Source organism: Sciurus vulgaris (assembly GCF_902686455.1).
Source record: "Sciurus vulgaris genome assembly, chromosome: 8".
NCBI classification, from domain to species: domain Eukaryota; kingdom Metazoa; phylum Chordata; class Mammalia; order Rodentia; family Sciuridae; genus Sciurus; species Sciurus vulgaris.
Genome location: NC_136468.1, coordinates 147,002,841 through 147,025,636, shown reverse-complemented (window position 1 = coordinate 147,025,636; position 22,796 = coordinate 147,002,841). Strand labels below are relative to the sequence as shown.

Here is a 22,796-nt window from a genome sequence, read left to right as displayed (position 1 = left end):
GCTTGTGTTTTTACACTGAGCATCCAGTATTTAGTTGAGATTTTTTTTTTTTTTTGGTTACTGGGAAATTGAACCCAGGAATACTTTTTTTTATTTTTTGAGTCAGGGTCTCTTTCTTTTTCATTTTCCCCCTTCATCTAAGTTGCTGAGACTGGCCTTGAATTTGTGATCTTCCTGCCTCAGCCTCCCAAGTCGCTGGGATTACAGGTACACCAGCGTAAGTTAAATTTAGATTTTAGAAAATATTTTCCAGTTAATTTTTGTTTCTTTTTTAGGTTCTCAGGTTTATGTGTACTAGTTGTACAGTGTTTTTACATTTTGATAAAATGTTCTCTTAAAATATGTGGGTTCTGGGGCAGGGGTTGTGGCTCAGTAGCAGAGTGCTTGCCTGGCATGTGTGAGGCACTGGATTTTATTCTCAGCAGTACATATAAATAAGTAAATAAATAAAGGTCTGTTGATAACTGGAAAAAAAAACTATATGGGTTCTTTGCATAAATTATAAAACATACACATATACCTAAACACACAAAAGCAATTATCCATAATCCTACTGCCCAGAGAAAATATTGTAAAGTTCATTCTGGATCTGTATTTGTTTTTCTTTTTTTGTGGTACCAGGAATTGAACCCAGGAGTGCTCTGCCACTAAACTTCATCCCCAGCCCTTTTAATTTTTTTATTTTGTGACAGTTTTGGTAAGTTGCCCAGTCTTGCCTTGAACTTGTGATCTCTGAGCCTCAGCCTCTTGAGGAGCTGGGATTACAGGTGTGTGTCATTGTACCTGACCTTCTTTTGAGATGGAATTTGCTGTGTTGCCCATGCTGGGCTTGAATTCCTGGGCTCAAGAGTTCTTCCTATCTCAGCTTCCTGAGACACTGGTACTACAGGTGCACACTACTGTGCGTGGCTTTTTTTTTTTTTAAAAACATGCTGGACAAGCACTGTACCACTGAACCTTTAAAAAAAAAAAAAAAAAAAGCTTTATTGAGATACAGTTCACATATCTTAGTTTATCCATTTAAACCATACAGAATTCAGTGATTTTTGTGTGTTTGTTGGGATTGATCCCAGGGCTTTGGTGCATGCAGTACATGCCCCACCCTCAGCTACATCCCCAGACCTATTATTATTTGATTATAGTCATCCTAGTGAGTGTGACGTTTGATATCTAGTTGTGATTTTGATTTGCACTTCCCTGATGACTGGTGATGTTGAATAGAAGCTTTTCTTGGGCTTTTTGGCCATTTTGATAACTTCTTTGGAAAAGTATACCTTTTTTTTTTTTTTTTTTGTTGTTGTTGTTGGTTTCTGCTTTCAAAATATTAAGTATAAAAGTGTAGGACAATAGTATGTTACCATTTGGGATAAAAGGATATACAAAGAATACCAGTTATCTTTTAATTCATATAGTCATCAGACATTTATTGAGCAACTTCTCCAGGGAGGCACTTAATCAGACTTTGGGGATACCAAGTTGAGGAAAACAGGCACACACCCCTTTCTTAAGGAACCCAGCTGTTAACAGAAGGCAAGGTAAGAACAAGAATTCAGCCCTTTTCTTGACAGCAAACCCTGGCTCTGTTTATGGAAGATTTTGTATAAACTGCTTGACCTTTTGGGGCTCAGGTTCTTCATCCATAACTTAGAGCTGATAGGTGCTTCCTGGGGTTGTGCGATTAAATCAACCGCTGTATGTACAGCTCAGTAAATGCTACAACTCTTCTCCCTCCTTTCCCTGTCGCCCCTGTGTCTTCCTGATCTCCTATCAGGAAAGGAAGTTAAGTTTTAAACTTCTACTAAATTTTATTTTTTCATTTAAATCGAAATTGGGGAAGATGACTTTTCCTGGTTTGGAAGACTACAACCTTTCTTCCTGCCATGTTTTGGAAAGTTAATTTGAGTGAAGTCTCTTGCCATTACTGAAGGACACATTTTTAGTGAACAGTTGCCAAGTGAAGACCTTGTGATTTATGAGGAGTTAAACATTCAGCAAGGAAAAGCGGCTCCTGCTCTTCTCGTCAGAATTGTGCTTTGCCAACTTTTAAGTCCTTTTGTTTTTCTGTTTTATTTCCCACAGTTTAATTTTGAGTTTTTCTTTCTGAAGTGTGATAGAACATGCCATGTGTCTGTATAGGCCTAGCATGGTAGCATAAGCCTGTAATTGCAGTGATTGGGGAGTCTGAGGCAGAAGAATCTCAAGTTGGAGGCCAGCCTCAGCAACTTAGTGAGACACTGTCTCAAAGTAAAAAATAAAAGGACTGGGCACAGTGGCGCACACCTTCATCCCTGTGGCTCTGGAGGCTGAGACAGGAGGATCGTGAGTTCAAGCTAGCCTCAGCAAAAGTGAGACGCTAAGCAACTCAGTGAGACCTTGTCTCTAAGCAAAATACAAAATAAGGCTGGGGCTGGGACTCAGTGATTGAGTGTTCCTGAGTTCAGTCCCCAGTACTGCCCCCCAAAATAAAAAAATATAGGCTGGGACTGTAGCACAGTAGTAGAGCGCTTGCCTAGTGTGTGTAAGTCACTGGGTTCGATTCTCAACACTACATATAAATAAATAAACAAAGGTCATCAACAACTAAAAAAATATAAATGAGTAAATAAATAAATGCAACTGGGAATCATAACTTTGTGGTAAAATGTCCCTGGGTCCAATGCCCAGTATGGCCAAAAAAAAAAACTCCAGAAAAGAATGGTTAAAGTAACCAACACTGAAGGTGGGTTTCAAAATCCAAGTGAAAAGAAATCAATTCCCGGTTTCCATTGACAGCATCTAGGGTGGTTGTTCAGAAAGTGTCTTATGGATCAGTGAATTGCTTACTAGACTGATCTCTTGCAATAGCCAGGTGTCCTTTGGTACTGTGAGATTGAAAATGTGGTTATTTTTTCCATTGAATGTCAAGACCTACAGCAGCTATTAAGTTTGCTCATTTTCAAAGTAAGAACAAGAAAGCTTTTATAAAGAGAGAGAAAAAAAAAAAAAAACAAAACACCCAATAAGGAAGTCCTCGATTCTTCTGTGGGTTGTCTGTGCCCTTTTCTTGTTCAGAACAAACAGTTGGTAAGCTTTGACTTTTAAGTATGGGCCACGTGGCAGGGCAGGCAGCAATATGCCTTCTTTTATTCCTTTGTGGGATTGGAAAGGGAAGCCAATTTTAGGGTCTGAGAGTGACTCTTTGGCTTCTCTGTGTAACAGATCAGAAACTTCTGTTCATCAGTGTGCTTTCTGGTAAGAAGTCTTTAATCTGGAGATTGGGGTTTAAGTCCTAGACTGTAAAGTAACCTTGCCGAGTGATTTCATTTTTCGAATCAGTTTCCTCAGTGGAAAAATGAGGAAGTCGAACTAGATTGCTAAGTTCTCTTCTGATTCCAAAATGCTATGATGCTATATTAAGCATGTTAGTGTAATTGACTGCTGCTGACCTATTAAGTTCTTCTGGGAGACGCTAACCAGGCCTGGTATTTTCTGTTCCTTTTAAGATCTGTCTCTAAGTTAGTGGTATGCATCAGAGTTTCATAGAATGTTGTGTCAGTGAGCAAAATAGCTCAAATTATTCAGCTGTGTTTCTATTTTTTTAAATTCTTTTGCTGATTGAAGAACTTTGGAAGACCGCTTATTTTTGTGTATGTAAGTCATAGGAAACATGAAGTAAGTCCACACCCAAACGGAGCTGCACGGGCGTTCCTAACTGCATCATAGCACAGGGTTCTGTCTTCAAAAACATCGTCTCCTGTCTCAGCCTCTGCCGGGGTTGGTGTTTAACTCTCTCCCCCTCCTTTTTTAAACACTGGGTACAACGTGTACCCTATACTATGTCATATGCACACTTATGCATAATTTTTCCAGCAGAACATAATTTTTCAAGGGGTTATGTCTGCTTCTGGCTTTGATGGAAGGATACTGTGAAACTTTGTGTTTATCGTCAGTGTCTTATTGTCAAACTAACAATGTTGACAGGTTGATCTTATAAATTGCTCTGTAAGGAGACTATCAGTTAGAAATTGGAAGTGAAACTCGCTTGCAAATTTTTTTGAGTGGATCCAATTAATGTTCTGACAGACTTCACATTGAATTTTTTTCAAACAGTGACTACATTGTTTACTTATATTTCGGCTTTTGTACTTTATCCTTACTAAGGATAAGCAGCTTGCTTTTGTAACCTGTTAATTTTATTTATTTATTTTTTGTGGTACTAGGGATCGAACTCAGGGCCTTGTGATTGCGAGGCAAGCACTCCACCAGCTGAACCTGTTAATTTTAAAGCTGTTTGAGTCTAGCCTTTTAAAAAGTTGCACGTTATGTATGAAATATACTTAAATACTTATGTAGGCAACTCTGAGATTAGATCTAGTGCTCCTAGTTCAGTAAGGTGACAGGCTGAAGGAGACCCAGTGTGGGCTGGGGCTGTAATTCAGTGATGGAGCACTGGCTGGCATGTAGCGGCTCTGTTCCGTCCCCAGACTTGGTGTTGGCTGCAGGGATCATGCTGACTTTTTTTTTTTTTGGTACTGGAGATTGAACCCAGAGGCAACTTCTGAGCAACATCCTCAGTCCTTTTTATTTTTTATTTTGGGAGATTCTTGCTAAGTTGCTGAGGCTGCCTCAAACTTGAAATCCTCCTCTCTCAGCCTCCCAAGTGGCTGAGATTACAGGTGTGTGCCAGCTCATGCTGGTTTTTGACTCGCTGTTTCAGGGAGTGCTTTGCTTTTGAGTCCATGGTGACAACGACAAAGGTATTCATGAGGTGTGACAGGACACTCCGTGGGGTTACACAGAGGCTGGAGATGACTGATGAAGTGTCCGCGTCTTTGAATAGTCTTGACCACCGTGGAGTAGAGGACAGCCTGTTCAGTAAACATTGGGGCAACCTTCCCTGTGAAAGGCACGCCCATCACAAGGTAGCAGGGACGCCCCCTGGAGATGGTGAGGACCCTGTTTCCAGGCTAGCTGTAAGCGCCCTGACGCCTGGCTCTTCGGAGTCGGCCCAAGTGAATGTGGCGAAGACAGCCTTGAGCGCGGTGGAGGAGCGGAGCTGGAGCTGGGTGGAAGTGTGGGGCCCGTGGTTAAGTTGGTGGGTTTTTTCCGTTGGAAAAAAGGTTAATTTGAGAAGGAATGTTTTGCCATTATTGAAGGGCACATTTTTAACGAACAGCAAAACCGAGCAAAAACAAAACGAACGCTGATGGAAGGGTGACGTGAACAACCTTGCAGCTTCAGTTCTCACCGCACTCCTGCCAGGTGGTCCTTGGTGGTCTTCTTCAAACTAGACTAAGAAGTTGCTGTTTCACTTTATATAAAACAAATAATGAACAGTGGTTTTCTTAATTTCAGGTTTCACTTTGTATAGGAGTTTTGGTACATTTGTTCAAGTCTTAGGCTCAGGCTCTTTGCTATATACTTAAAAGTTTTAGGCTGTGCAGTATCTCAGTATTTTTCTTTTCTTTTTCTTTCTTTCTTTTCTTTTTTTTTTTTTTTTTTCTTTTTTCCAGTGCTGGGGATTGAACCCAGGGCCTTGTGCTGGCGGGGCAAGCACTCTACTCTACCAGCTGAGCTCTGTCCCCAGCCCAGTATCTCCGTATTTCATGGTGTTTATTAACAACACCATGATACCCAGATTCTCCGAAATTATTCAGCTTTCTGTGTTCCCTGAACAACTCCGAGAGGCTGCCCCACCCTGGTAGGCACCTCCTGCAGGGAGGGCCGACTCCATGGAGGATGGATTCTCCCTTCCTGCCTCTCCATTTTGGGGCATGGTTTTCTGCCACTTGTTATGTCTGCTTGTTCCTGACAGGGCTGTAAGGCCTCCGCCGTGGCTTTCCTTTGTGTTATTCTTGTTAGAGATTCAAGGATAAAGAAATAGGGCGATTGCACTTCCCTTTGTCCCCACAGTAGTGTTGACCTGCAGTCCTTCACTTGCTGTCTTGGGTGCTGCTGAAACCAGAGCACTCCAGTGCTCAGGACTGTGCCTTTCTCCAGCTAGGCTCGCTCGCCATGACCCTGACTTGAAGCAGTGGCCCTACAGTGGCCCGGGCCCTGAACTGGCTTTGGTAACGTCACACACATTCTCCCTTGTTTTAGGAGCAAGCTTCTGAGAGGTCAGAGCAAAACATGTGCTGAGGTGGCTTTATGTCACTGACCTTCGTTCTCACTGGCCAACCACTCGTGAGCATGCTGCGAATGCTCCAGAATAGATGCTCCTGTCTCCATGTCCCCTGGTTTTACCTTCTGGCTCACAGGATTATTGTTGTGGCAGACACTGCTCAGTCACACAGTGTTACCAAGTCATTTGGCTGTTCTTCTTAAGTGCACGGGGAGTATTCTGTATCTGCATTCGCAAGACTAACAAGTTTCTAGATGTTAAATGAAATTTGGGACAATGAAGCAGTTATACTGATGGCACACGCCTGTAATCCAGCTGTTTGGGAGACTGACACTGGAAGATTCTGAGTTTGAGGCCAGCCTGAGTCCAGATCCTGTCTCAAAATAAAATTTAAAATAAAATATGAAGGACTGGGATGTAGCTCAGCTGTGGAGTGCTTGCCTAGCTTGGGGGAGGCCCTGTGTTCAGTTCCACTCTAAACCAATAGTTATACTTCCCATCTCCTGGATCTTACATTTTATTATTCTTTTTTTGAACCCAAGGACACTGAGACACATCCCCAATCCTTTTTATTTTTTTATTTTGAGACAGGGTCTTGCTAAGTTGCTGAGGCTGACCTTGAACTTGTGATCCTCCTGCTGCAGCCTCCGGAGTCTCTGGGATTACAGGTGTGTACCACCCTGCCTGACTGTATCTTATATTTTATAGGCTAGCTAGTAGACTATTTCTAAATCAAGGATAGTTAACTGAAGTTTGTGGGGTGGTGATACCAGATTAGTAAGAGGTAAAGAATTGACCCTGCAGCCACATAGTTTACCTTTCCCCCTGCAGATCCAAAGCCCATCTTTTCCATGTGTTCTTACACACAGGGTTTCCTGCAATCAGAAAGACATACACAGGGCCTGGGGTTGTGGCTCAGTGGTAGAGCACTTGCCTAGCCTGTGTAAGGCACTGGGTTCAATCCTCAGTACCACACAATAGAAAATAAAATAAAGGTATTGTGCCCATCTACAACTAAAAATATTAAAAAGACAGACCCGCTGAGCAGGATGCAGCTTCAGCACGGTAGCATTCACTCTGCTCTTGGTCCCTGAGGTGGTACCTCCTGGTGCATTGGCCTCACGTCTGCCAGCCACTAGCTCTCTGAATCTTTCCTTGTGTCTTGAGACACACCGATTAAATTTTTCATCCATAACTCACTCTGTTTTGCTTTGAGTTTCACGTGGGCGTGTGTTCACACTGTTTCACCGGGCAGTGCCTTGTGCTGCCAGCAGGGCTGCTTATACATCATGTGTCACCTGTCAGAGACGGCGGAGTTCCTCTTATTATGAGCACCTTTCCCCCTTTTTCTAATCCTAGGAATGATTATTCATGTTTTATATTTAAGAGTTTTGCATTCCTCTGGCCTTTCCCTCACGTATGTTGTGATGGTGTGTGAAAGACAAATGTCACCTCCCAAGGAGGACTTGGACTGGTTGACAGAGCTGTTACTGATGCCAAGAGGGGAGCTGCTGTTATTTTCTGCTTTAAATGTAAATTCTAGAGGTTGGGGGTGTGGCTTAATGATAGAGTGCCTGCCTGCGTTGGATCCCAGTACTGGGAGGGGGGATATACACACTCGTGTGTGTGTGTGTGTGTGTTTTCTAGGTCTTGTCCAATTCAGTGGGCCACAGCCATGTGAATCTTTTGACATTTGAAATATGGTGAGTCCAAATTGAAGTGTGCTGTAAGTAGCAAATACACAGATGTTTTTAATTGTTTAGTTGTAGAAGGACATAATATCTTTATTTCTTTATGTGGTGCTGAGGATCAAACCCAGTGCCTCACACGTTCTCGGCAAGCACTGTACCACTGAGCCACAACCCCACCCCAACACAGATTTCAAAGACCCAGTATGAGAAAAAAGAAGGTAAATTATTAATTTTATACTGATTACATTTGAAATAATATTTTAGATTAGGTTAAATAACCATTATTAAAATTGATTTTACCTGTTTCTTTTTAATTTTTAAAAATATTGTTTGAAGATTCAAAATTACTCATTTGTCTCACATTGTACTTCTCCCATCCAAGTACCAACCAAACTCAGCCCTTCTTAGTTTCTGAGATTGGGGAGATGAGGTACATTCAGGGTGGTTTGGTTATAGACTCACATTATATTTCCATTGGATAGTGCTCTAGAAACTATAGCAATGTCAAAAATGTAATCATGGAATTTGAGACTTAACAGGTTTTTTTTTGAGGTACTGAGTATTGAATCCAGGGCCTGGTGCATACTGGGCAAGCACTTTACCACTGAGCTATATCCTCAGCCTTTTTTAAATTTTAATTCGAGACAGTGTCTCACTAAGTTTCTTTGATTGGCCTTGAACTTCTAATCCTCCTGCCTCAGCCTCCTCAGTGTCTGGCATTACAGGTGTATGCCTCTGTGCCTGACTGAGACCGACAGCTCTCTTGGAGGTAGTAATTGAACGGTTTGCTTATAGTTTCATTGGCCTACTTTTTAAAAGAGGCTCCAGGTTTGGGAAACCCTGTAATGCTGCTGTCTTTATAAGGTGCTCAGTGGGTAAAGTACACATACTTGATAATTTAGTTTGAAAATGGTAGCGTTTGGCCTCACTTTATGGGTTCTTATTTAGGTGTTGAATCAGTTTAGAACCTTTCAAACTCTACCCATGGTCTTTTGACTCTTGCATTGTATATCAAAACAAGTCGCATGGCATCACTGGCCAGAGAGGCACTTGGTCATATGCAGATGGGAGAGGCTATGAGTCACCACTCGGCAGCAGAAAACTGCTAGTGACCAAGCAGTCCAGAGAAGGAAGAGAACAGGCAGGGATGGTAGTCAGAAGAGACTGAGGCTGTGTCTCCTTGTATTCTTTAGTCATTTCCTGTGTCCCCCAAAAACCTCTCATGGGGGATGTGCTGCACAGGGCAGCAGAGGATGGGGCTTAGTCACCAGTGTGAAAGACAGGCCTGACTGCGTTTCCAACTGCTGGCCCCAGCTCCACTGAGCTAGTAGAGATGTTTTTTTAACTTTGCCCCAAGCAGACTTATAGGCTTATTAGGTTTTTTTTTTTTCTTCTTCCCTTTTAGAATTTAATTTTATTTGTTTTTATGTGGTGCTGAGGGCCTCACATATACCAAGCAAGTACTCTACCAGTGAGCCACAAAATCAGCCCTTGATTAGGTTTTGATAGTTTGCTGTTGAGTACTTGACCTCCCTTGGTTCACTCAGGAACTGAAGAAATATGCCACTTTCAGTTTGACTTTCCTGTATATATAACATACAGAATATATATGAGTATATATATATATATATATATATATAAATATGCATGTTTTAATATGCATATATTTTATATACATATATAAAATTACAACTGTGAATCAGACTGAAAGAAGAAAAACTAAAACTTGCCTTTGGAATCCAGTCACTTTGGAAGCTACCCAGTGTGCTGTGTTTTCAGTGGCTATGACAGCAGCTCAGGTTACACTGCAGCGCCTGTGTTGGGGGCAGGGGACAGCAAGTGACACAGCATCTGACAGACAGTTACATAACCATGACTTCAGGGGACAGGATTAAGCTGTGAATGGATCTCCCAAGCTCGTGAGATGATATTAGAACACAGTCTTTCAATTTTTCTCTCAAGCTTGACTTGAAAATCAGCACCAGGAACGTCTCTTTCTCAAACTAGACCCCATTGCTCCCCGCACTTCCCTGGTTCGAGGACATAGCGTGTTGTTGTAGAAGACGTGCTCACAAGTCTCAGCGCAGCTCTTTCTAGGTAAGTGGCTGAACCTGTCTGGGGCTCACTTCCCTCATGGTTGCTTGTCCAGCAGGGCAGAGTTGAAACCTGGGCTTCCAGATGCAGCGTGTTGGAAGCTTGGTGTTAAACTCCCTCTCCTGGCAGGTTAAATTCATTGCAAATCTTTCAACTCGCCTCTGCCTCCCACGAGGATTTCCAGATTTAGTAAATAAAGGAATGTTTTCATTTTGCTGACGAGGAGTGGTGGAAGTAAAGGGTCGAAGCCAACGTGTTGAAGTGTGATTTGCCCAGGCAGAGCAGCGCTGGGGGCAGTGCCTGGCGCTGTGCCCTGGACGGCCTTATCAGATTTGGCTTCCTCCGCTGGTGGCTGGGTACTTCGACTTGGGCAAAGGTAGAGCCACGGTCGCTTTCCTTTCACTTTCCAATCCCTTGCCTTGCCCTTTATGGTTAGTAGCACCACAAAAGGGTGAAGTTAGAAGCTGATCTTGATAGATTGGTATCCTCAGGCTGTAAGTGAGAACCCTGAGATCTGGGAAAGGGTTAAAAGAGTTGTTCAAGGTCATCAGCTGGGACAGAATGCAGGTTTCTCATCTTCCAGGCTACCTGTCTATTTTTACTTTTCTTTTTTGAACCATGATATTAAAAAAAAAACCAAAAAAACAACAAAAAAAAAAACCTTAAGAAATCAGATTAAAAAAATGAAAAAAAAAATCAGGGACAAATCAGGAAGAATGCTGTTCTTTTAATTTGAGCATAACTTAGACCTTGTTTTTGTGACCTACTTGTTCTGAGGAGCTTCCTCTTTCTGTGAATTTCTTGTCTTTTCTAAAGGTATCAGGGGTCAAGAAGAATGTAAGGGTTTGGATTTTACTAAAGTATGTACTTCTATAGTTAATAAAAACCTCTTAATTGTGGACAGTTTCAAATATACACAAAAGTAGAGGGAATAATACCATCACCCAACTTGTTAGCTGTCTACCATCAGTTCATCTTAATATTTTAGTGTGCAACAATCAAACTCAGACGTTTTTTAAAACTTATTTTGCTCTTGCCAGCAAAATATCTTTTTGCTTTTAGGAAAATTGAATAGTTTTATTTACTATTCATATTATGCTTTTTGTGGTATGAAGCATTTCTATCTCTGAGGAGTTCGAGGATGTTTTTCCTAAAAATTAATGTCTTTGAGTAGTATCCTTAGCCGAGATGATCCCAAAGCTCTAAGCTATATAAGTGCTGAATAGCTCTCTGCCACTGTATTAGGTAAGATTAGCCAGCTGCTGTAACAAATAGCCCCACTAATTTTAGTAATTTAGCAGATAAGCTTATTTTCAGTTCTGGAAAAGACCAGGAGAAATGGGAAAGGCGATTTGGGGATTCAGACCTCAATTCCTACAATCCATCCTACAATTCCACCCTCTCAGCACTGGCTTTCAGGGTGCCAAGTGTGTCTCAGTAAGCCACTGGAAGGAGGAAGTGTGGGGTCTTGCACCTGGACTGGGCCTCCAGGTGGCACAGCGCTCCTGCTGCTTCTGTTGGCTCAGGTCTGGACTGCCACCGGAGCTGGGGAGCGCGCTGTGAATCCAGGAAGACAGCTTGTGTGCACAGGCCTCTGTCCTGCCTTGCCTCGCTGTGCTTTCATCCTGGGTGGAGGGCGGTAGCCCGGTCGTTTCCTTACTGTCCTCTCAGGGGAAGCCATTGTACGGTGGCTCAGAAATCATTATTTTTTTTTCCTGCTTATGAAATTAATTTTATCTGTTCATTAAATAAAATTCAAAACACCCAAGAAAACACCAAGATACAGAAACTACAAATAGTCCCATCAACTGGAGATGATTATCAGTAATCCTTAGTTCCTTCAACTGAAGATTTTTTCCTTCTGTACTAGGGGTGGAATCCAGTGGCATATTACCACTGAGCTACTCCCCCAGCTCTTTTCATTTTTTGTTTTTGAGGTACTGGGGACTGAACCCCCTGGGTGCTCTCTACCACTTAGACAACATTTGCAGCCTTGTTTTTTTTTTTTTTTTTTGGATACTGTTATTTGAACTCAGGGATGCTCAAAGACTGAGCTACTTCCCCAGCCCCATTTTTGAGATAGCGTCTTGCTAGATTGCTGAGGCTGGCCTTGAACTTGGGATCCTCCTACCTCAGCCCCCCCAAGTCACTGGGATTACAGGCATGTGCCACTGTGTCCAATGTACACATCTTTTTTTTTTTAAATTTTTTTGTTGATGGACCTTTATTTTATTCATTCATATATATATATATATATATATATTTTTTTTTTTTTTTTTTTTTTTTTTTTTTTTTTGGCAGTGCTGGGGATCGAACCCAGGGCCTTGTGCTTGCAAGGAGAGCACTCTACCGATTGAGCTATCTCCCCAGCCCTCATTCATTTATATTTATATGCAGTGCTGAGAATTGAACTCAGTGCCTCACATATGCTAGGCAAGTGCTCCACCACTGAGCTACAACCCCTGCCCTCAGTTTACACATTTTAATCTTCATTTCTCTTGGTAAGTAGAGTAACTGTAGGTGCTGGTGAATTAGTGCTGTTAGAGTGGCAGGGCAACGTTTTAAGTTTATAGTTCAGTTTACTCAGTTTTCAGAATTGTTCAATAAGCTTAGTTTTCTAAGTGGGAAAGAAAAAGTGTTGAAGCTGAACCAAAATAGCAATTTGCAAACTCAAAGTCTCCCTGCTGGGGTTCCCGGTGCTGAGCTGGCTCGAGGTGCCTGAGCTCTTCTCTGCTCACCTGTATCACTCAGCAGTGGAGGTGCTGGTGGTAAGATAATGTCCCAGGCAGGAGAAAGTTCATTGCTTGGGTCGTCAGCTCTAGGCTCAGGGATACAGACCCTGGGGTTCCTCTTTAAATTGAAGGGGCTGTAGCCCGGAGACAGACTAGCATCAGAATTCCTGTTTGTGAGGTCATCAGCCAGGTAGTTCAAAAAGTTGCCCAGCTTCTTCCAGGGTGAGAGCTGAGGCGGGCCCAGTTCCACAGACACCATGAGGTACCACCTGACTCATAGTGCTAGACTCATGTCTCCTCTGAGCTGCTGTATGTAGAAAGGGAAGACAAGGCTGTCGGGCCCTCTGTCTTTTACTGAAAGAGATTGTGTAATTGAAAATAATCATTGTGAATATCCTCAGGTAGGACTTGTAAAAGCAGAAAATTCTAGTTGAGCAGCAAAGTATTTTTACTATGTGAGTCAGTCTGTGGGTAGTTGGTTCTGTATTTGCTTTGTATATATGTAGTCACTTGTCCCTGCAAGTAAATATGACATTCTCAGTTCTGTGAAAATGTATCTGGCGGTGCCAGGCGATGACCATTGAAATTAAGAGATTTGGTTATCAGTAGTATAAATCGTTTTTGATCCAGTGACCTAAATTTGGATGCATCACAATTAGGAAGCTGCCAGCATTTATTTCTGATTATGTTGCTTTGATGTTTGTACCTGTTTCAGTTGGACTTGGAAGAAAAGGTGCTGGTTCATGAGTTCCTCAGAAGGCTAGGCTGAGGCTGAGGCGTACTGTTTTCGGTTCTCTTTCTCTCTTGTGGTACTGGAATGGAACCCAGGGCCCGTGCGTGCTGGGCTAGCGCTCCGCCACCAGCCTCACCCCAGCCCTCAGCACGCGCCCTCGTGGAGGACAGAACGACTCTCCACTTGGGAGTTGCCCCTGGCTTTGTGAGGTCTCTGGTGGAAGGGTGGCATTGAGAGGGTCTGCGAGGGCAAGTGTGAGCTGAGGCGAGCAGTCTCAGAGGGTCTCGAAGTGACTGTTTCTTGGGGCAGCAGTAGCACTGATAGCCCTTTGTGCTCTGCAGGAGGTTTTGTGGGTTTTTTTTTTTTTTTTTTCTTATGTGAGAGACTGGGGATTTGAACCCCGGTCCTTGCGCATGCTAGGCGAGCGCTCTCCAAAAGGAGCTATTTCTTCAGCTCCTGCAAGAGGTTTTTGGTGGACACTGACTGGACCTCCAAACTTTGGGACTCATTAATGGAGTTGTGTTTCTAATCTTTTTCCTTCAGGGTCCAGGTTACTGACCCATTCTTTCCTTTACAAGAAATGTTTTCTTTATCTGGATGTTTTGAAAATACCTTTGTGTTTTCCCCGTGCTAGGAATGGAACCCAGGGCCTGAGCGTGCCAGGCAAGCCTCTGGCCTGGCCTTCATGAGACGGGTCATGGGTGACTGACTATGTATTAAAAAGAGCAAATCTGTGTTCTGAGACGGCGTGACCTTGAACCGTCTGGCCCACCTCTGCCAAGTTGCTGGGAACAGAAGACACATTTTGATGTGATTTCCTGTTCAGATGTGTGTAGTGGGAGGCCGATCTGGGGAGCGGGAGCGTGCTGTGCCGCTGTATTTCCTCCCTGTTGGAGGCCTTCCGGAGGCTGGTGGTGGTGGGTGTGCAGGCCCTGCCGTCTGCCCAGGGCCCTGGAGGAGTTTCTCTGGACCCGACTTCTTAGAGGGTGGCATGCGTCATCTTGTAGGTAGACCGTAGCTCCTCTTCCTGGAATCCCGACTTGGTGAGCCTGAGGTCTCTCTGAAGTCCGCTTCTCCTTTGTAAAGACCCCCGCGGGTGCTCCTCTGAGGTTGTTTGCTTCTCTCAGATAAGTGTTGCCCCTTTGCCATTGTTGTTGAGGTCAGGTCAGATCCGAGTTAAAGCACAAGCTTGGAATATTAATCTACTAAAATTTTGCTTATATCAGGCCTGGCTTTATGTCTTAAAATAGACCTGTGGGTCACACAGGAAAAACAAAACAAACCGTTCCTCTGGTGTTGGTGTTTAGCAGCTCCGCTTCCTTCTTTGGGGTGGAAACATGAACCTTCAGTGAGACTAGAGGGGAGAGGGAGGGACCGTACAGCTGGAGCAGTCCCCGGGGCTCTTCCCTGGTCCTGGTCGGTGCTCGGCAGGTCTTCTTCCTGCCTTGCCCGTCTGAGAGTGTACAGGCAGAATAACAGCTATTTCTAACTGTTTAGAAGTGTTCCAAGTTCTAAAGATAAACATTTTAGAAATAGTTCTCGGCTTGAAAAAATAGCTGTAATTATGGTGTCAATCAGTGGTGTAAGTTGGGGTAATGTAAAGGTATATGTTGTAGAATTATTGTTTGGAAAGTGAGATTATAAAGCAGTGTGATGAGTTAAAAATAGATTAAAAAATTCTTACACATTCAATAAGGTTTTCATCTGGAGAGGTGTTATTCATTTATCATAGTGATAAGAGTCGTTAAAATTTATAACTCCTGTAATTGCACTGTGAGTCTGGGATATATTCTTGCAAGGTAGTTGTACAACCTTATGTTTTTGAGGTATTTTGATTCAGATTTTGGAAACAGCTTGTAGTGTTTTTGAGCCAGGTCCCCAATGAAGAACATTGGGAGATTGAGCTGGTCACTGCCATCTGGAGTCACTTCACAGGTGATTCTGGCCCAGTGCTGTCAAATAGGATTTTCTGCCATGATGCAAATTGTCCTGTGTGCGGCATTGGGGGTGTCACATGCTTGCATGGCTGCCCCGTTTGTGGTGCAGATGCAGGATATTGGAGTCTCAGTCGGCTGATAGATTGGGGTGAGCAGTGTATGGTAAGATACCATAAGTTATCAAGGAAAGGTAAGTTGTGGAGTGTCTGACCCCCACCTGGTGCTCTGAAAGTGTAAAAGACTGGAGTTTGTCTTGGAGCTCTGTGGTAACTAATCTTTACGGCATGTTGTTGCTCAGGACTCTGCTGAAATTTAAGACCTGCCCTGGCAGCCCCCAGCTGCTACCTGTACCCATGGTTGGATTGAACCCATGCCTCACTTGGCTTGCCACTGGAAAAAGGCAGCCAACTTTTGGTTTCAATCTCTGCTTGACAACTGAGGTGTGTAGTGAAGTAAAGATGACTTCACTTAAGGAGACTAGACATCTTTCATTTGGTTCTAGTAGAATCTCCCCCCCCCCCCCCACAACGGGAATTATGGCTGGTGTATTGTTTATTCTGATGCTGCTGAATGAATAAAAACAAAACAAACAGAGAGATGCTTTGATAATCAGTCATAGGTCTGTGTTGGTGTTCTTTCTCTCTTCCTTCAATAGCTCTCTGATGGGCTCCATCTCCTCAGCAGTGAACTTGGGGGTTTGAGCCATGTTGTCATAATCAAATTCTTCATCAAGTGAAAAGGGGTGGACTTCGTCACCAAGTATCTCCTCTGCTTGCTTCTGGGTTCCCTTCACAGTGGGCTTTGGCTTCGCCTCAGCTGTGAGAAGCTGGTCCACAGAAGGACTGTAAGAACAAACACTGTTGCTCACATCTTCTTCCACTGCTCCTGGAAGCAGCAGGAAATCCTTATTCATTTGGGGCTTAATCTCTTCATCCACGTCCAAATCTTCTAAATCTAGGAAGTTGTCTACCTTGATCTTTCCTGCCCTGTTCAGATTACCTTGAAGGGAACTGCCAACTTTTTGTCCTTCACCCATCACTATCTGTTCTTCCAAACATGTGATGAAGTATGATGAAACACAGTTGTGTTTCTAAGATCATGGTCATTTGGTTCATTTTTATGAGTAGATTTTACTGAGGTAAATATTTTTCCTGAAGAATCAGTTTCAAATGCTCTTCTTTTAATCACATTATCTTCTTTTGAAAGATGAGTAAAAGTGCTCTGAAATTCTTCATATGTTTGCTCATGGCAATTAACAAACTTATCCAAGACTTCTTCTATTAATTGATCTTCATTCATTATCTCCAATCCCAATGTTTGAGCAGGCATCCCAATCCACGAGGTCACTTAACCTCCCAATCCCCAGTTGTCCGCCTTGTCTCCCATCTAGTTCCTTCAAACTTTTGGCGTCTTTTTTCAGAGGGACATCCTAGAAGTCTCCTCTCCCTGAGGAACAAAGAAATCATCACCTCTAGTAGAATCGTTTTTTCTTCTCGGTGCTGGGAATCGAGCCCAGGGCCTTGTGCTTGCAAGGCAAGCACTCTACCGACTGAGCTATCTCCCCAGCCCACTCTAGTAGGATCTTAATGGAGGTTTTTCATTTGAAGTGTAAGGCAAGCAAAATTGATCATAGTTTCTTAGATTGATCTTTCAGGCTCTTTGGAGTTTCCTTTCAGTTTACCTTTTTTTTTGTGGTACTGGGGATCAAACTCGGGGCCTTGTGCTTGTGAGGCAAGCACTCTACCAGCTGAGCTATCTCCCCATCCCCTCAGTTTGCCTTTTTAACTTGGTTTCTTGTAAGAATATTCTGATGTTGGGCAGCTGAGCCTATTACTTTACATGCTCTGTGAAATTATACTTTCTTCCTTTGTCTCTTTTTCTGAACTTTACTTTGTGCGTGTAATTGGAGATGGAACCAAGAGGTGCTGTACCCCTGAGCTGTATCCCCAGCCCTTTTTGAATTTTATTCTTGATTCAGGCTCTTGCTAAGTTGCTGGAGCTGGGTTCAAACTTGTGATCCTCCTGCCTCGGCCTCCTGGGTCACTGGGATTATAGGCATGTGCCACCACGCCCATCTCCTCTGCTTTTTAAAAAATCATAACTGCCAGCCGCCTTACGAAGCTGTGTGCGTTCAGTCCTCACACAGGTCCTGCCTTGCTCGCGAAGCCTGTCCTTTCTGCCCTAGTCCAGGTTGTCCTCTGATCTTCCAGAACACTTCCAGGATCATCTCATTGTTTAATATTTCTCATAAATCGCGTTGTCTTCTTAGTTATTTGTTTACATTGTAAATTCCTTGTGCTTTCATCCATTTATTTTTCTGTCATCCGTACTGAGAAACAAGTATAATTTAAAAAGAAATACTAGATGCACCTCAGCTGGTTTGTAGAGTCCTTTAAACACTTTAGACTGTCTTTTTATTCATTTTATTTAGTGGGCATTGTTTGTAAAGTGCTATAGGAAGTAAAATATGGTCAAAACACAATTACTCCCAAGGGATTGATAGCCTGGTGGAATCTGCAGACCACACTGCGAGGTGGGTGTTATGAGACCCATTATGAGGGTCATAGACCCCCAGGATGCGGAGTGGGGGGCACGAGCACGCTTGCCCTGGCAAGGGTCGGAGTGGGTTTGCAGAGCGGGTGAGTGTGGAGTCTGCCCCGGAGGAGGAGTCAGCCGGTGAAGCTGGCTAGAGGTAGAAAGGACAGGGAGGCCAAGGGGATCCCTGAGACAAAAGCTCAGAGGAGGGGGAGCCGAAAGGCTGTGCGTGGAGGGTCTGCAGAGTCAAGCGTGCGGTGATGCACGCCATGAAGCCGAGGCATCGAACCTCAGATTACTTTTTTTTTTTTTTTTTTTTTTAACAAAAAGGACGATAACCTTGAAGCATACCCAGGGTCATCTTTTGTTTATTTGTTGTGCTGGGGATCATGCATGCTCTGCCATTGATCTCTACACACTCAGTCCCTCAGATGAGTGTTTTGTTTTCTTGTTTTATCTATATTTTTTAGATGTTGATGGGTCTTTATTCATTTATTTATATGTGGTGCTGAGAATCGAACCCAATGCCTCACACGTGCTAGGCAAGAGCTCTACCACTGAGCCCCAGCCCCTCAGATGATGAGTTCTTGATCAAGAATTGAGCAGTGGTTCTCAAGTGCTAGCACTGAACTCCAGAAGGGCTTGTTAAAAGTCTGGCAGTTGGGCCCACCCCACGTTTTGTTCTAGTGGTCTGGGGCTTTCATTCCTAGTAAGTCCCCCTGGGTGCTGCTGCTGCTGCTGCTGCTGCTGCTTGGGAGCATCTGCACGTGTGCGGATGCCTGCAGCAGTGCCTGCTTCCTGTATGGAAATCCCCAGGTTAATGCACCGTGGTGTTCTCGTTGCTCTGGGCATGTCTGACTGTCTTCTCAGAGGTTGAAGGTTCAGGCTTCTGTTACTCAGTCCCTAGTGCAGTGCCGTAACAACAGTGGTGAAAACAGTAAGTACTGAACTTGTGCACATGGCACTCGAGTCTTTAAATATCCAACTAGGGGCACATACTTTGGAAAGCCCGTAGAAAACGGGTTTTAAACCTCCATGACTCCTAGTGCAGAGCCAAAACAAATACAGCAGCAGTTCGGAAACATTTTTCAGGACCTCTTTACATTCTTCAAAATGAATGAGATATTCAAACAGCTGTTATGTAGTTCATATCTATTGATATTTACCATATTAGTAGAAGTGTTACTTAAAATATTATCAAAAATCATCAAAAATAATAAACCCTTGTTGCATACTTTTTAAATGGATAGTAACTGTTTTCTAAAGCAAAATCTAATGAGATGGCATTGCTTTTTTGCAAATCTGTTTAATGGCTGACTTAAGAGAAGACAACTTGATTCTTTTATCTTTTCTGCATTTCATCTATAGCAATAATTTGTTTTGGTTGAAGTGTATGAAGAAAATTGGCCTCACACAGATGTGTAGGAAAGGAAAAGAGTATTTTAAGAGAATTTTCAGGTAATTATGGAGTTTCTTCTTTGATACTGCTACAAAATTGATAGGTTGTATTTTTAAGGGTGGAATCTCTGAAATGGATATGAGATGAACTTTTATTGTTACAAAAAAAAATCTATTGGTCTACTTTGTGCTTTGAGTGACTCCTTTACCCAAGCAAAGCCATCTAACCATGTGCACTGCTGGTGGAGAAAATTCCCTGAGTCGTGAGATCGCTCACATATCGGCACATTTCATTGTGTTACATTAAGAAACCACTTTGGTTTGTCACAGTGGTGCAGCCTTCCAGGGACTTCAGAGGCTGAGGCATTAGGATCACACGTTTGAGACCAGCCGGGGCAAATTAGCAAGGCCCTCAGCAATTTAGTGAGACACTGTCTCAGAGTAAAAACTTAAAAAAGGGCTGAAGATGTGGCTCAGTGGCAAAGTGCCTCAGGCAGGGTTCAATCTCCAGTACTAAAAAAAATCACATGTTTTGCTGGATGCAGTGGCACACACCTGTGATCCCAACTCTGCTGGAGGCTGAGGCAGAAGGGATGCGAGTTCAAGGCTAGCTTCTTCAGTTTAATAAAACCTTGTCACAAAAAACAAAAACGAGCCAGGGATGTTGTCCAGCAGTAAAGTGCCCCTGTGCTCAGTCCTCAGTGCCAGAGAAAGCTTACATTTGTTAGTAACATTGATCTCATCACAGAGGTTGTTAGTATTAGGAACCTGTCGAGCTTACAGGAAGTCTTCCATGACTCCCTCTCAGAGCTTGCATGGCCATCATCGTCAGCACGTACTTGCTTTCCTTTAGTGCTAGACGCACATAGTTCATGTGGGAGAAAGTGTCTGCCCACCACCAGCCCCAGGAACACCCAGTTTCTCAGTCCTCCTTTCAAGAAAGAAAGAGTGGCTCATGCCTCTGTCGCTCAGGTGCTGTTCTGAAAGTGTTATTGCAAAGCAGCTGCGGCCAAAGCACCTGCCGGTTCCTCCCTTGTCATCACCAGGCTGCCCGGCAGGCCTACACCTGAGGTTGGCTCAGTAAGATGGTTTTGCTCCTTCATCAAGTGCTTCCTCACACTCTTTAAGTGGAAGTGGCTCTTTTCCCGCTTCACAGCCTGGCCTAAAATATAGAAAAGAATAAGAAAGCTTGGTTCCGTTGCTTTTGAAATAAAGACTGAGGGTGGCTCAGTGGCAGAGCACCCTTCTAATATACCAGGTATACAGTGTGCCAAGCATATTGTGTTTCTCTAAGTGAAGATAATTTTACTTCATGACCTCCCAGATGAGGCTATTTCTTCCAGAGTTTGGGCCCTCCTCTATTTTAACATATAAGTAATTTTATACTGTAAGTTGCATAATTCTGTGAATTTTAAAATGTAGTTAATACAGGTCTGTGGTAATAAAAACTCCCTTCTGGCCTCATTAAGTTTGGTGCAGATTTTTCTGCATTCTCTTTTATAGATTGTGTGGTTTTAAACATTGTACTGAGCTGGTGATACTAGATAATTTAAGTACAGTGAATGTATTGCTTTAAATCACTTTAAATCCATTTCAACAGCATCTTCATGTTTTTAGTGACCAGTTGCTGGTTCAGTGTGGAGATGGTTTATTGTTGAATGTGATGGGAAACAGCCTGTGAAGTGACTTTCATAATAACCATGTTCTTATTTTCTTTCCCCTATAGATTTAAAGTTTTTTATGTTTCTCTTTGCAGGTTTAATCCAGAGACCAACTATATGATAGAAACACCCACAGTTATATCAATGGTTGGGAAAAGATAGTGGCAACAGGCAAAGAGAAACTCTGAATCACAGGGACAATGAGTCTGCTGAAGCCAAGTGGGCTGAAGGCCCCTACCAAGATCCTCAAGCCTGGAAGCACAGCCTTGAAGACACCTGCTGCAGGTAATAGCAAATAAATTATCCTGTATGAAGACTTTAATTTGAAATTTTTATGTTAAAAAGCTAACCTTGTAGCCGGGCGTGGTGGTGCACACCTGCAATTCCAGTGGCTTGGGAGGCTGAGGCAGGAGGATCTCGAGTTCAAAGCCAGTCTCATCAACCATGAGGCAGCTAAGCAAATCAGTGAGACCCTGTCTCTAAATTAATACAAAGTAGGGTTGGGGATGTGGCTCAGTGGTTGAGTGCCCATGAGTTCAATGCCCAGTACCCAAAACAAAATAGATAACCTTATAGTTGGGTGCTGTAGTGCATGCCTGTGATCCCAGCAGTTCGGGAGGCCTGAGGCAGGAGGATCACAAATTCAAGGCCAGCCTCAGCAGTTAGATATAAAAAAAAAATTTAAAAATTAAAAGACTGGGGATATAGCTCAGTGGTAAAGCTCCCTTGGGTTAAATTCTCAGTAACTCCCCCAATATATATATATTTATAATATATAAATATATATATATATATATATATATATATAATTTATAAAATGAAAACAACCAGTTTTCATTTTCTTGGAAACATTTGAAAAAGTTTTGATTAGTAGAAAGGAAAGACATTAATTTTCAGCCAACATAGGGATCATGACTTTGCCTTGAACACCCAGCAGGTAGATGTAACCAAAGACAAATGGATTAACATGAGAACAGAAGAAGTCAAAGAATAGTGATACCTACATAATTAAAGGCAGTGGACCTTTTAGATGTGGCTTGAGATGTGCACTTGTGCCAACCCTACCAAAAGAAGTCAGGCTGGAAGTTATGGAAAAGGGCTCTTCGGCAGGATTGCCCCACACCCAAGCCCCCACCAGTGCCTCCACACAGAAGGCAGAACTCGGCTCAGGCAAGGGCCCCTCTTTTAGATAGAAACAAGAAAATGACTTTTTCCCCAAATGAATTTTTTTAGGGGTCTATACTCAGAACTTTTTATAAGGAATATTTTGTTTACACACGATTTGTTTAGTTGGGTACCTTCAGACTCCGAATCTCCCTTGTGTACACTGTAGTAGTACTTACACTTTTAGGGTTAATCTTGTGTGCTTTGTAGTAGTACTTATACTTTTAGGGTTAATCATTTGACCCTTTTCATGTACATGCTTCAGCCATTGTTCAAAGATTAGTTATCACTGGGCCAGGAAAGCTGCAAAGGTGAATTGGCTGACAGCCTGGTTCCCTCAGCCCTGAGGAGTGGACGGAAGGCAGGATTGAAACAGGGACGTACAGACTTCAGGCACTGTACTTTGGCCTGCAGATATCCAGCAGGTGGCTGAAGCGGGATTACAGACTTAGCTCTAGATTGGCCTCCATTTTGCATGTGTCTCCTTTGCTCTGCTTGGACCCCAGGAACAAGATCTGATCTGATAAACATCATCTCCCAGGCAAGAGGACCTTTCTTACTGGACAAGTCCCACCTGGCCCATCCTGAGATAATGATGGACAGACCACACAGGTGGTCAGGATCATCTGCTTTGGCAGCTGTGAAAATCTTCCAGCTGTACAGGCTGCAACCCTGTTTTCTTTCCCCATTCTACAAAACCTCAGGGTCATTGTCAGCCCCCCGGAAGATGGGACTACGGATTTGGGTC

General features: G+C 43.1%; 1 protein-coding gene and 1 pseudogene across 2 annotated transcripts in view; one reads left to right on the top strand and one right to left on the bottom strand.

Moving 5' to 3' along the window:
• Window positions 1-9,482: 9,482 nt before the first annotated feature.
• The window catches only part of CLIP1 (CAP-Gly domain containing linker protein 1), a 98,185-nt gene continuing 84,871 nt past the window's right edge, over window positions 9,483-22,796 (top strand). Inside the window, 2 exon segments of the mRNA XM_079149661.1 lie at window positions 9,483-9,891; window positions 20,980-21,169. Coding sequence (XP_079005787.1) covers window positions 21,085-21,169 — 85 coding nt within the window. The 5' untranslated portion in view covers window positions 9,483-9,891; window positions 20,980-21,084.
• LOC306667180 (intraflagellar transport-associated protein-like) lies at window positions 15,809-16,771 on the bottom strand (annotated as a pseudogene). Its single transcript has one exon. The product of its transcript is annotated as an intraflagellar transport-associated protein-like (transcript).